At 40.1% G+C, this 13,215-nt stretch overlaps 2 protein-coding genes across 5 annotated transcripts; one reads left to right on the top strand and one right to left on the bottom strand.

Moving 5' to 3' along the window:
• Positions 1-578: 578 nt before the first annotated feature.
• tshba (thyroid stimulating hormone subunit beta a) lies at positions 579-9,439 on the bottom strand. 3 transcript variants are annotated; one of them, XM_079341801.1, is made up of 5 exons: positions 9,362-9,432; positions 4,117-4,146; positions 3,792-3,908; positions 3,510-3,710; positions 579-2,881 (listed from the first exon to the last, which is right to left on the bottom strand). In XM_079341801.1, exons 3-5 carry the CDS (start codon positions 3,831-3,833, stop codon positions 2,603-2,605), a joined length of 522 nt encoding a protein of 173 aa, XP_079197927.1. In that variant the 5' UTR covers positions 3,834-3,908; positions 4,117-4,146; positions 9,362-9,432; the 3' UTR covers positions 579-2,602. The 3 variants fall into 3 exon arrangements, with proteins under 3 accessions (XP_079197927.1, XP_079197929.1, XP_079197928.1); XM_079341803.1 differs by having other exon boundaries at positions 3,792-3,892; XM_079341802.1 differs by lacking the exon at positions 4,117-4,146 and having other exon boundaries at positions 9,362-9,439.
• slc5a8l (solute carrier family 5 member 8, like) lies at positions 4,150-13,102 on the top strand. 2 transcript variants are annotated; one of them, XM_079341794.1, is made up of 15 exons: positions 4,150-6,105; positions 6,438-6,503; positions 6,682-6,733; positions 7,136-7,203; positions 7,467-7,621; positions 8,892-9,032; positions 9,120-9,249; positions 9,350-9,438; positions 9,752-9,864; positions 10,912-10,979; positions 11,076-11,162; positions 11,278-11,465; positions 11,720-11,829; positions 11,944-12,029; positions 12,135-13,102. In XM_079341794.1, exons 1-15 carry the CDS (start codon positions 5,752-5,754, stop codon positions 12,246-12,248), a joined length of 1,821 nt encoding a protein of 606 aa, XP_079197920.1. In that variant the 5' UTR covers positions 4,150-5,751; the 3' UTR covers positions 12,249-13,102. The 2 variants fall into 2 exon arrangements, with proteins under 2 accessions (XP_079197920.1, XP_079197921.1); XM_079341795.1 differs by lacking the exons at positions 11,944-12,029; positions 12,135-13,102 and having other exon boundaries at positions 11,278-11,489; positions 11,720-11,791.
• Positions 13,103-13,215: the final 113 nt, after the last annotated feature.

Here is a 13,215-nt window from a genome sequence, read left to right as displayed (position 1 = left end):
GGGTGGTGACAATTAAACATTATTTATGTGCTGTGGAGTTATATTTGCCAAAGTACGGGACAATATGAAGCTGATGGAAAAGTGTAAATTCCCCCACTAACAGTACGATTCTTAGAAGTAGCTGACTGCTAACATAAGCTGTTGTCTAAAGTTAGATGATTGTTTTTCACATGATTCCAGTTTAGTTGAGAAGGGATGACACAATTTGTTAGCTTCCTATATTTATATAACTGTTACAGTGGCACATCATTATCTTTTTTTTAAAAAAATGGCTGCTGCTTGAAATGTGTGAATTTACATTTTGTTAAAACAATCAGTCACAGGGTCCTGTCGTATTGAACCATGCTTCCTTGCAGCTTTGTTTATATGTACTGAGTCACAGTGGCTCCAATGCTAACTCATATGATGTTAGAGTGTTAGTCTGCTATGAGTGTGAAATATTTATTAATTAGTGGTGATCTAATGAAATACAACTGTTGATGTTGTGAGCACCATTTGTTTTGCAAAAGTCTTGGACAAACTTGGAGATGTTACAAGGGAAGTCAAAAAAGGTACAAATGCACACATGGGAATAATGAATCTGTTACAGTATTCATTACAATCCATCAAACAGTTGCATCAAATAAAACAATAAAACATCCCCCTGCTGTTGAAAACAAAGAAAACAATCAATCAGAGGAGATTGAAAGTCATAACTTGCTCCATAGTTGTTGATAAATGGAGGTGTAAACCATACAGTCTAGACTAGACTGGTGCCCGGATTAACCAAATGCCAGACCGTCATTGTCTGCCTGTGCGGCTCACATGACAAAACATTTCTCCCATTTTTCTAGTTGAATAAACACAACACAAACAAAACTGTACAGTTTGTGTGAATGAGTGGTCGGTATGTGGACGGCAGAGCTGCTTCTCTTGGACTGCTGAGGGGAGCAAATTCCCTTTCATCTCGTGCCTTATCCAATAGCGTTTTCAAAACAACAGCACAGGGAATTGGGGCCAGGTATTTCAAACTATTGTGCCATATCAGTCAGATGATTTTAAAGTCACTTCAGGTCAACCGTTAGCATTATGAATTCAGCATAATAAACCCTAAACTTCAGAGCATTCGGATTAAAACAAGGCCTCGACCATATCAAATTGTAATCTTTTTTAACCATAAAAATATAGTTCAGTAAATCAAATCAAATGCATTAAAGAAGCAGTTATTCTTGAATGGAAACAGCTTTATAGAGAGGTGGTTAATATTCACTGATTATTTTTTTCCTGTAAAGAAAGCTTGACATGTCTGTCTGATAAAAAAAATGATATCTTCACTGTTGTCCAATATTGGTCACAGGACAAGAAGCACTACTCAACTTGATAACACTACCAAAGACAGAGAGAGCCAACAGACGACAAACACCAAGGTGGAAAAGTACTGCACCATTGTGTTAGCTGTCTGTCTGCAAGGTTAAACAGAGTAGGGTTGCTGTGTTTATAGTGGCGCAGCATTTTAGCAAACAGTTTTCTGCTCCTCCCTCTGTCAGCTTGACCTCCTTCAGTTTGTTGCCAGACCTCAATGTTGCTTCAAGCGGACTTATTATGATTATTTTCAGTTACTGAATGAGTGATGCAGGCATATTGTGAGTACTGCAGACGTAGATCAGCTGTTTGCTGATAAAAGTTACACTAACTATTCCATTTTCCTCACTTTTGTTTGATCCCTTTAAATCTGATGTTCTGTAGGTCATCTCTTCGACAGGGCTTTAAAAACTTTTTTTATTTATATTTTGGCTGTATTCATATAATAAATTATTATGAGCTGCAGCATTAAGAACAACAACAACCTTAGAGAATAGTTACTGACAAAAGAAAGCTGAAACGTCACAGACATCCACATGATGGATCTGTCACACATTCCCTCCCTCTGACCCTACGAGCTAATAATAAGCATCAGCTGTCCTCCAGAATTCCCCATTGTGACGGGAAACTAAACATGAAGTACTCGAGATGAGACGAATCACCCTGCAGTTACCAAACTCACTGTGTGATTTTGGCGTTTGGTAACTGCTGTGTGGTGGATCGTGATGCGTCAACACTCCTATACTAGGATGTCTAAAATTACAAGGAGTGTCAAGTCTCACGTGCACTCAGATGACCGCTGAGGCAAATATAGTGCACTGAGCTGACATTGTGGGCTGTCATGGTGTTTGTTGTGTTGTAAACAGAGAGCAGAATGGATTGGCACAGGATGTGATTAAGTCCAGCACAGCTTAGACAGAGAGCTATTTCGAGATTTGAGCTGTAATTGTGGTGTATTCAGAGTATCCCTAACAGTGTATAAGAAATCCACGAGTCTCACATCCACAAGTTCACAGGAAGGTTATTCATTAAGGTTAGCGAAACACACAAAAGGATTAACACCTGCATTGTAAACTGAGAAGCAGAACTCCAGCACAAACAGGTTTGGGGACAAAGGCACAATGAAACAGATTGTTTACAATAGGCAACAGAACAGAACATGAAGCAATTCATTCATCTGTCAAAAGGCAATGGGTCACGTTTTCCTTTTTCTCCATGTTCATGAATCATGCAGCTTACGATGTGTAATGTGAAAAATGAATCAGGAAGGGGTCAGGTAGTTGCTCTGGCCAGGATACGGGTAAAGACGTCTGACTGGTTTGGTGCACCGAGCTCCAAGTGTGCCGGCTCTGTGTGCACAGTCGTCAGTTTCAGTCCTACAGTAATCACACTTGCAGCTGAGAGCCACGGGGTAGGTGAAGACGGGGTTGGTCTTGATGGGACAGCCGGGCAGAGCGGCGGTTCGATGTTCCACTTTGTCGTAGGTGCATCCTCTCTGTTTGAGGAAGGGTAGGCTGTGTTGGCCCTTTACGACACTGTCCTGTATACATCACACACACAAAAAACACAACATTATATTTAGAAAGTAGGAATTTTTGAAATGATGAAAAATAATTGGAATTTACTTAAAATAATCTCAGCCCAAACACAGAGACTTGAGCATCATAACTAATGTGTAATATTTTCAATACATATTTCACAAATACATTCAATCAATTATGTTGTGTATGAATGGAATGCTATGGTTGAATTTCAGTTCAAGCAGTTCTCAGAGAGGCCTGGCATACTTGGGAGAACATGCGAGCTCCTCACAGAGGCTCCCGTCGGACGGGGATTGGAAACAGGAATCTCCACACTGTGAGGCAACAGTGCTAGCCAACTCTAGAGTGATCTTGTGTATGTTTTGCTCCTTTAAATTCATTTACTCTGTGAGAGATTCATTTGGTTGAACTTTATTTTTCTGGAAAGCCAAAAACACCTGCTGATGAGAACCAGCCTTTGGGCACACTCACACTCTGAGGTTGATGAACGTCTCCCAATGTCAAATAAAAATAGTTTTCTAAAAATTGAATGATGTTTTTTTTTTTTTTTTTTTGATTGAGGCGTTTGTCTTATCAATCAAAAGATATGAATGATAATCTGTATTTCACCACAAAGAAGGTACTTACCCATGATTGGCAGAACCCCATACAGATGGTGGTGTTGATGGCCACACAGAAGTCACACTCGGGTCTCTCTACGTGCAGGGTGAAGTCAGAGGGTATACACATGGGAACAGCTGGGCTGAACAGCAGAAAAAGGAGCCAGCAGCTGAACACTGCAGTCTCCATGTTAGACGGTGCAGTTTTCTTTCCTTTTTTACTTGGAACCTGTATGAACAAGGAGGAGAATGTGAAAACCTGACCACCAGAAAAACAGAATCAGAAGTATAACCTTTTAGTTTCTCTCACCTCAGGAGCTTGCAGGTCTGTTGATTCTGTGAGGCTGAGCATCCCAGCTGAACAGTATTTATGAGAACGTTTTATATTCCATGTGAGCCATTATCCTCGATCTATGACGAAAAGGAACTGTACTCACAGTCCATTATGTGAATGACATGAATAAATGGTTTCTTTCATGATCAATATTCATTCAGCAGTCCAAGAAAATGACGCATTGGATTCTGTACAAGAAAAGCCTTTGTATCACCACCTGTCCACTAGATGTCAGAAAATCCCTAAAAGATGCATTTCTGGCTCAAAGAATAATAAACACGAGGTGTACCTCATTACTCACTCATCAAATGTAGAATGTAACTGATGTTGTCTTTCATTCAAATAAAACTGAGCGCAAGGAAAACCTTGTTTTCCACTATACAAACTATTTTAGATTTGGATTTCCACATATTGCTTCTTGCGTTGCTGTTTGCAAGAATTGGCACCAGTCAGCAATGTGCAGAACTGAACTCAGAAGAAGTCACAGTCCAGACAATGTTGAACACTGGTAGATGTAGAGAGCAGGTTTATCTAATCTGCTCACATAGTGAGTAAAATCAAAGTTACACAATGTACTTCAAATACAGACTGCAGAAACTGAGAGGAGCTGTCAGGACATCGGGCTCATTCCTCCCAACGCTGTCAGACTACAGAGACTTTCTTATCTCTGCTTTTATTGAATGAGAGTGATAGCCAACACCTGTCTGATAGTCATCACTTTTCCATTTGAATTTGTTTTTAATACAATTGTTGAGATTTTCCTCAAACAAACTAACAGTTTACTTACATTTCCTTCACTGGTCATAAATTAACATCTCACAAAAAAAGCATTAGCGAAACAGATTTGTTCTTCTTCTATTTGGTTCACAGTTGTTGTTTCTGAAGTCTGTGTCTTATAAGAGTCTTTGTTGACAGTGCACGTGGCCAATGGGCTGACGTGCTTTCATTCAGTAGTGTTCAGTAAATCTGTCAGTGAACATTACAATAGAGTGAAAACATCAACAGAAAAGTGGTCAATGTCCATTTAGCAGCTTGTTTCTTCCCCCGGCTCTGACTTAACCTTTACAAACATTAACAGTAAGTGCCATTTTTCATTAACTCCCTGAGACTTGATGGATCTGATCGCTCTCATTAGGAGGGACTAAACTGAATTCACTCATCCAATAGGTTAGTAATATTACAATGCTTCACACATAAAACTTTGTGTTCAGTCGAAGGCCCCCTTGTCAACAGTTCAAACCTCCCTTCTTTGCAATTACTTTGCAGATGTCAGCATGTTTTTGACTTTTAAATGACATGCGTCTCTATGCATGACTGTAGTGATAACCAAAGATATAGTTAAGCTAAGAAAAACTACAGTAATCATTCATGACACATAGAAAAGATGTCACGGCAGCAGTAATCATCCAACCCGCCCTGCCTCCTGATATTCCTCAGAACTCCAGTAACCACTGAGTAACCCGGACGTGAACACTATAAAGACCCCTGTTGTCTCAGTTCATTTCCTCATGGAACTGGAACTACCTGATAACACAGGTCTCGTTTAGTTTTAGAATAATGGCCCAACCTCAACATACCACAGCATCCTGACCTTTGACAGTCCATTGGCTGACTTCAGTATGTCCTTGATGGATTATTAACTAAGTGAACTAATCTTTATAGACTCCTGAAAGCATCACAGTCGACAAGATTCCTACCGGTTGCAGGAGCTGTCGTTAAGTATCTTATTGTTCTCCTATCAGGCCGACATGGAGCGCCGCGGATCGCTGATTGGAAAAATAGAATAAAAACAGAGCCTGAACCCTACACTCTTTGGATTTAAAAAAATGACACATTGGTAATGGTCCATTTATAAGTGGACCTGAGAAGAGTTTGAGGATAATTTATACCTAAGAACGATAATACATCAAACAGAAGCTCCTCTGCCGACAGAACCATGGTTGGTACAGGTGGTCCAGTGGCCACTTTCTCTGTCTGGGATTATGTTGTGTTTGCTGGAACTATTTTGGGGGCATCTGGCATTGGCCTCTTCCAGGCCATCAGAGGCCGTAAAGAGTCCAGCAGCGCAGAGTTCTTGCTGGGTGGGAGGCAAATGACAGCTGTGCCTGTTGCCATGTCACTTACTGCTAGCTTCATGTCTGGCATCACAGTTATTGGCACACCTGCCGAGGCTTACCGGTTCGGGACAGCCTTCTGGCTCTTTGGCTTTTCCTATACCATCATGTCTGCCATCACTGCTGAGCTCTTTGTCCCGCTTTTCTACAGACTGGGGATCACCAGCGCATATGAGGTAGGGAATGTCACAAACTCTTACTTGCTGTATTTTTTTTACCAATGCTGGATGGCAGGTGATGGAAGAAACATTCATTAAGCAAAAACCAATAAAGCCAGCATACTTTATTGGAAGGCTGCAGACAACATGATGATCTTTAAATAAATGGACAAAGGTAAATGATTATCAAAGGTTGTATACAGTCCAACTGCAATCAAAAAGTGTTGTAAATGTAAATGGGAGTTAAAGTACAAAACAAATAGCTTTAATGATTTGTTCTTCCTGTTTTGTGTAAATCAATTTACAATTTTCACAATGTCTTACTGTCAAGGTTTCCTTTCCATTTCTAGTACCTGGAGCTGCGCTTCAGCCAGCCCATTCGAATAATTGGAACATCAATGTACATTGTACAGACGGTAACTAAAACAGGCTTTTAAAACTGAGGAATAATCAGTCCTTTTTGTACTTAGATAATGGAAAAAGAAATGTATAAAACCATTCATAATGGAGAGAAAAATCCATATTTAACGTGGAAAAAATACCTTAATCCTTTATGACTCTATCTAATCAACTAATGGCCACATCTTCTCTCAGGCCCTGTACACCGGTCTGGTCATCTACGCTCCAGCTCTTGCACTGAATCAAAGTAAGTTCATATGTGGTTTGTTCTGGATACAGTCATGAAACATGAACTCTTGTGTGATGATCATCTTTCATAGGTGGATTTACCACGTGTTCATTCCGACTACCTCTTTTGACAATAGTTTTGTGACACGCGAGGTCAGATAGGGATGTCAATCTAAGCTTTAACTGTAACTTTGTCAACTGCTTCTCAGTGATACAGTGCTCTGCTTCATCTTTTTACATACCACTTCTTTGTCCTGATAACAGAGTTTATAAACTACCGAGTGAGTGATTAAGGACTCCTCTTAAGATATGTCATTGAAGTTCAAGATCATTTGACTTCAAGTTACCAAAATGTCACATTACTACGTCTCAACAGGCTTGAAACTTGAATCATTATGGATTATTTCTGTGTGTTACTCAGTCACAGGACTGGATCTATGGGGAGTGTTGGTGGCTACGGGAGCAGTCTGCATCCTCTACTGCACTTTGGTTTGTACTGTATATGCTGTTGATAATTCATAGTCTGAGATCAAAACACTTTATATGATGAGTGCAATCTGATAGATCAGTCATGTGTTACACTCAAAGTAATGTGGTTCCTAATAGTGTTTATAACACACTTTGTAATCAATCTATTTCAGTTAGGGATAAATAATCCAGTCTTATCTCAGCCCACACTGGCACTAAATTAGGAAGACTTTACAATAGTACTTGGAATTGATAAGCTCTACTACCATGGATTTGGTTTTCAGGGCGGCCTGAAAGCAGTAATCTGGACAGACGTGCTGCAGATGGTGATCATGCTGGTGGGCTTTGTGGCTGTCATTGCGAGAGGAGCCGTGCTACAGGGAGGCCTGACGAAGATATGGGAAGACGCGGGCCAAGGAGGCCGCTTAGAGGCGTTCGAGTAAGTGTACACAAGCAGATTTGTGATGGCGAGTGTCTCATGGTGGCTGTTTTAAAATGATACAAGTCCTCTGAGTCAGGGCAATTAGTTTGTAGCAAGAAAACCAACTTCAACAGTATGCCTCCATCCTTTCTTCTCATCATATTGAGCTGCCATTTTCTTTTTATGTCAGACTCAAGGTGGAAAGCTCGAGTGTTGTTGTTTTGCCACAATATGCTACAATATTTAAGATTGTAAGTCATGTAAATGAGGAAAATCAGACCAATCTTATCATTCAGATACTTCCAAATTAATTAACAGCTAAAAGGACACTAAGTAGCATTTAGCTCATTTTAACTAACATAACTGTAAGCTACTGCAGGGCCTTAGTTATCATAATGTGTAACACTATCAAATACTTCTGTTTACATTTTGCCAGCTCGTAGCTTATATTATTTATTAGCCAGGCAATGGATGAATGCCAACATTCGATGTTGTCCAATGGTTGCTAATGGGTGATCATATGTGTTGAATTACCTCGATAAAAGCCTAAAGTCATGTGAGATTTTCACCAATCATTGTTTTTGTGATGGTTAATCTTTAACTTTAAAACCAACAACATTTAAGAGATTCTTGCATCGTGCATTTTTCGCTCATGTTTATGAGTGATTTTCAATAAGCCATGTCATTGGATGCTTTAATAAATGGCTCATACTGCATGTCCCTGATCATTCCCAGGAAGGTGTAAGCCTCCAACCCTGCCGACATTTTCTTTCACATTTGACCACAAAAGAAAATCAGAGATTGTCCAACAGATCACTTCATTTGTAAATTTAAAAAAACCAAAAAACCAAAACATAATCACCAGCTAGGTATACTTTGCTTGCCAGAAACAATTAGACATCAGCTGCTGACATCAGCACTTTATTTGCTGAGTGGGTGTTTCTCAACAGGGGCAATACGAAGGTTGTACTTGTGAATGGCTGCATGCTGTATTTATATAACTATCTTTGAGCAGAGTATGAAGACATCATGAAACAGTCAAGCTGTCACACAATGTCATGTGATGTGATGTGAGATGAAAATGGCTCCTGCTGAAAACGTGATACCTTTTTGATAGCCTTTATGCATATAGTGTCCTGAGAAGGACACTTCCCTGGAAAGGATTCTTTAGGCAATTAAACAGAAAACTTCCTCATGTCTTCAAGGTGACCTCACGCTTCACACAAATTTAAACTGCTGATGCTTTCCCTTTAACATTTCTCTTTTTTTTTGCTGGCTCTCTTCACAGTTTTGACCCAGATCCCCTGAAGCGACATACTTTTTGGACTATCGTAGTCGGCGGCAGCATCATGTGGGTGTCTATCTACTCAATCAACCAATCCCAGGTGCAGCGCTACATCTCTTGCAAAACTCTGGGACACGCCAAGATGTGAGATTTTCTGCACAGCAACGCAAACAGTGATCAATGGCGGTGAGATAAGGCTCATGCCCTGACACCTCTTCTTTCACCTCGCAGGTCTTTGTACGTCAACATGGTTGGCTTGTGGGTAACTGTGAGTCTGGCTATGTTTTCTGGCCTCACCATGTACTCCGTTTACAAGAACTGTGACCCGCTTACAAACGGTGATATAGGCACCCCTGACCAGGTAAGTGCAGCTGCAACTTGTACAACACAAACATTTCACAGCTCTGGATAAGACTTAATTACAGTAAAGAGTGTTATAATGGTACATATTTGTGACCCAGCTGCTGCCCTACCTGGTCATGGATATTCTGGAAGACTTTCCTGGAATCCCTGGATTATTTGTGGCGGCCGCATACAGTGGTACTCTGAGGTGAGGAGGTGGTAGACAAAGTTATGTTAAGTTGATAGGGAAAAGCTCAGGTAGATAAGATGCAATGATAAGGACATACTGAGCTGGAATTACCTGGGTTGTTTCCTCCTTGAAATATTCCCCGTTGTTGATAAACTGATGGTGGGGCGAGTTAATCTTTCATTTCATTTTATAGTCATTTTGTTAACACATTGTACAAGTCGCTACCATCTGATGCTACTGGACACTAATCTTTATTCTAAAAAGCCCTTTAAATACATGAGCCTTTATGTGTATTTTTCTTAAGTAACTTTGCTGCTTCATATTTTTTCAGCACAGTGTCTTCCAGCATTAATGCTCTGGTTGCTGTCACAGTGGAAGACTTTATTTTTCCGGTGTGTAAAAACCTCACACAGAGACAGACGACCTGGATGAACATGGGCCTGAGTAAGTTGTGTAAATAATACTTCTGCAATCGCCAAACAGTGAGCCAGTGTTTTATCAGATCAAAAGGTTAAGAGGCTTTAGTTCTGCTGGGAAGAACACTTTTTCATTTAAGTCTTCCTGTAAACTCATTATTTCTTTCAAGGCATCTCGTATAACTTGAGAAAAACCCCAAAACAGAAAAGGGAAGGATCCTTGTTCCTACATTGATCATAAAGTTAACAACCTATAATATGACTCCTGTGATGGAAAGCTTTTCTGTTTTACTGAACAAGTCCTGACATGATGGAGATAGACATTTATTATCTCTTTCACATAGTATTAAACAATAAAGTAAGTGAACGTTCACATGAGGTGAATTCACTGAGAAGAGAAGCACACAAGTGGAAACTTGTAGGCAATCTGACCTTTTTGGCAAGGAGAGAAGGTGTGGCCCCTTTCTCAGGTTCTGTTACAGTAATGCAGCAAACACAACGTTATACATTCCTTCATTTACTATTGATTACATTTGAGTTTGACTCTGCATGCTGTTTGCAAAGAAAGCCACTATCTCCTTTTCATTAAAGTTCAGTTAAACAAAGCGAACACTGTAAGAAAGAAGAAACTAAGAGGACATTTCACACTTTGTTTTCTTCACTATAATGAAGAGTAAAATGCAAAACTAGTGAGTGTGCCAAACTATTATTAGAATGTTGCAAAGTATATAACAGTAATAATGATGTTATATGAGATTAAATGAGCATGAACATGGCCCAGATAAATGGATCAAACACTACAATTCCTAATGTAGTTCGAGTGATTCATCTGTGTAATTAATATCACAGTAAGCTGAGATCATTTAAAACTGAAGGTGCGATATCTGCTATTGGTCTGATGAGGTTGCTTCTTAAATTAAATAACATGCTGCATGCTAAACCTTCTACTTCTGGTTTATAGATATGTAATGTTATTTCAAAGTTGGTAATATGATACAGAGTAAAAGAAAAGAATAAAAAGTTGATTCTATTCAGAAGCACCAATGATAATGATTCTCATTTTAAAACCTCCCAGGTGTATTTTTCGGGTTCTTGTGTATTGGGATGGCTGGAGTGGCTTCATTGATGGGAAGCGTTTTGCAGGTAACACCAGTTTGCTCCTCAACTGCAGCCATACATTACTCTACAGCACCACCTAGAGCTCAACATTAGGAACTCCTGATGATTTTCTGTTTCCAGGCAGCCTTGTCCATATTTGGCATGATCAGCGGGCCTCTTCTTGGTCTTTACCTATTGGGCATGTTTTTCCGCACAACAAATTCAGTCGTGAGTATTTCCTGTTTACAGAACATTCAATAAAATCACAATCTCATAACAGAAAGAAATGCAGACAAGTGTGACATATACAGGACGTTTTTGATCAGCTGCATATGATTTCCAGGGAGGACTTGTAGGAATGATCATCGGTCTAGTTTTGACTCTATGGGTGGGGATCGGAGGCCAGATGTATCCACCAACCACTGACAAGACAAACCCTCTCCCACTGAGCACTATAGGCTGCAACAACACAATGGGCCACAACTTCACAACAGCAGCGCCCTGGACCAGCCCAGTGCCAACACAGCCTGAGTGAGTCACGTGACATAAACAAAGGTCCATCCGCTGTTACTCAAGCATGTAACATGATCATGGTGAAAAGGGAGACTCAATGACCTCTCAGTGTAAACAAAGCAGAAAAACATGTCTAAAAAAGGATGTGCTTTAGAGTATTTATCAGAACAAAGAGTAATTTGAGTACAGATGAGCTCCAAGTATCTCCTTAGATGTCGTACTGATGAAACAAGTGCAGGTTAATAAAAGTAATGCCTTCCTTTGTGTGTCAGTGTCAGGCCTGCTCTGGCAGACTCCTGGTACTCTCTGTCCTATGTCTACTTCTCCCTCTTGGGTACACTGACAACAATGGTGTCTGGCCTGCTGGTGAGCATGATCACAGGTGAGACTTTTTTTCCCTGCTGATGCAGGGCACACCCATACCTGCATGCCAATAAACTATGATTAGCCTGCAATTCACAGGAACACTTTAGAGACGTGTGTGTTTTATGATTAGGTGGATGCAAGCAAGAAAAGAGGAACCCCGATCTGTTTGTTAAGAAGAGTGACCTGTTCTGCTTCAGCTGGTGCAGTAAATCAGAGGTAAGAGTCCCTGGCTCTTTTGTTCGATTAAGTAAAGACATGATAATCAAGCCTTAGTTTAGTCATCTTACTCATAGATGTCTTCTTTTTCTCAACTTGTTGCAGGAATCAGAGGTCAAGGAAAATGGTCTAAAAGATTTTAAAATGGGAGCTGCCAACGTGTCAGTCAAACACGCCGACATGATGACTACAGACGTCGAAAAATTCACCAAACTCTGAAGCTGCTACAGTCTACTATCAACCAGTCCATTTCTTCGAGACGCCTCGATGTACATACACATAAATAACAAGCCAATATATTTTCTGCTGCTACACTCCAAGAACAACTTATTACTCAACAACTCCACTAAGTGTCCTTACATTTGAGGTAAAAGGTATTTTCGATGTTTTATTTAGTAAAGCCCATGTGGATAAATGTTAATATTGATTTAGTGCTGTACTTGCTGTGTCTGTAGCAGTTTGGGTTTTACAGGATTGAGTTGCTAATCCCACGATCAACCTTCCACCATCTAGCTTCTGGTGTGTTAGTGTTACTGCTTGTAACTAAACTTTACTTAATCAAATTCATATTCCATATTCAAGCTAGCTGAGTTGCTTTAAACTCAGTCAAAAAAAAAACATACAGTGTGAAAATGTGCTGCAGCACGTGGTGCCTTTCTGTGGAGTTACCACATGTCCAGTGTTGTGTATTCCCCTGAACAATAGAGAAAAAGACAGGTAACATGAACGCAAGGTTGCCACACATTTGGCTCTGCACTGATTGACTGCGTCCTGTTAAGCAGTAACATAGCATGATTGCCCTTTGTTAAATTGTTCTCTCTGATAGTGGCAGCTAGCTCTTTATTCTCTACTTCACCTTCTGCTAACACAGGACAGGCACAGCACACTAGATTCCTCATTGTTATTGTACAACATGTAAGACGCCATTACTGTATTCAAAGAACAATGGACGTTTTTTGTTAAGTATTTGTTTGTGACTTGATTATTTTTATATGTAAATTGTGCTCTCCTTACCTGTATGAAGTAGTCACTACTACTACCGGTACTTGTTAATAAATGTTTTGTACAAAGTTTCACTGTGTTGACTGGAAACAAGCTGACACAAGCACCAGGACGTTTCAAGTTTCCTAAGAAGACGAGGAACTTCAGTGAGCGTATGACCTTGGTTATGTACTGTATGTGAGAC

The sequence above is a fragment of the Symphodus melops genome (assembly GCF_947650265.1).
Source record: "Symphodus melops genome assembly, chromosome: 4".
Lineage (NCBI taxonomy): Eukaryota > Metazoa > Chordata > Actinopteri > Labriformes > Labridae > Symphodus > Symphodus melops.
Note: the sequence above shows the minus strand (reverse complement) of the source record. Positions and strands in the feature narration are given on the sequence as shown.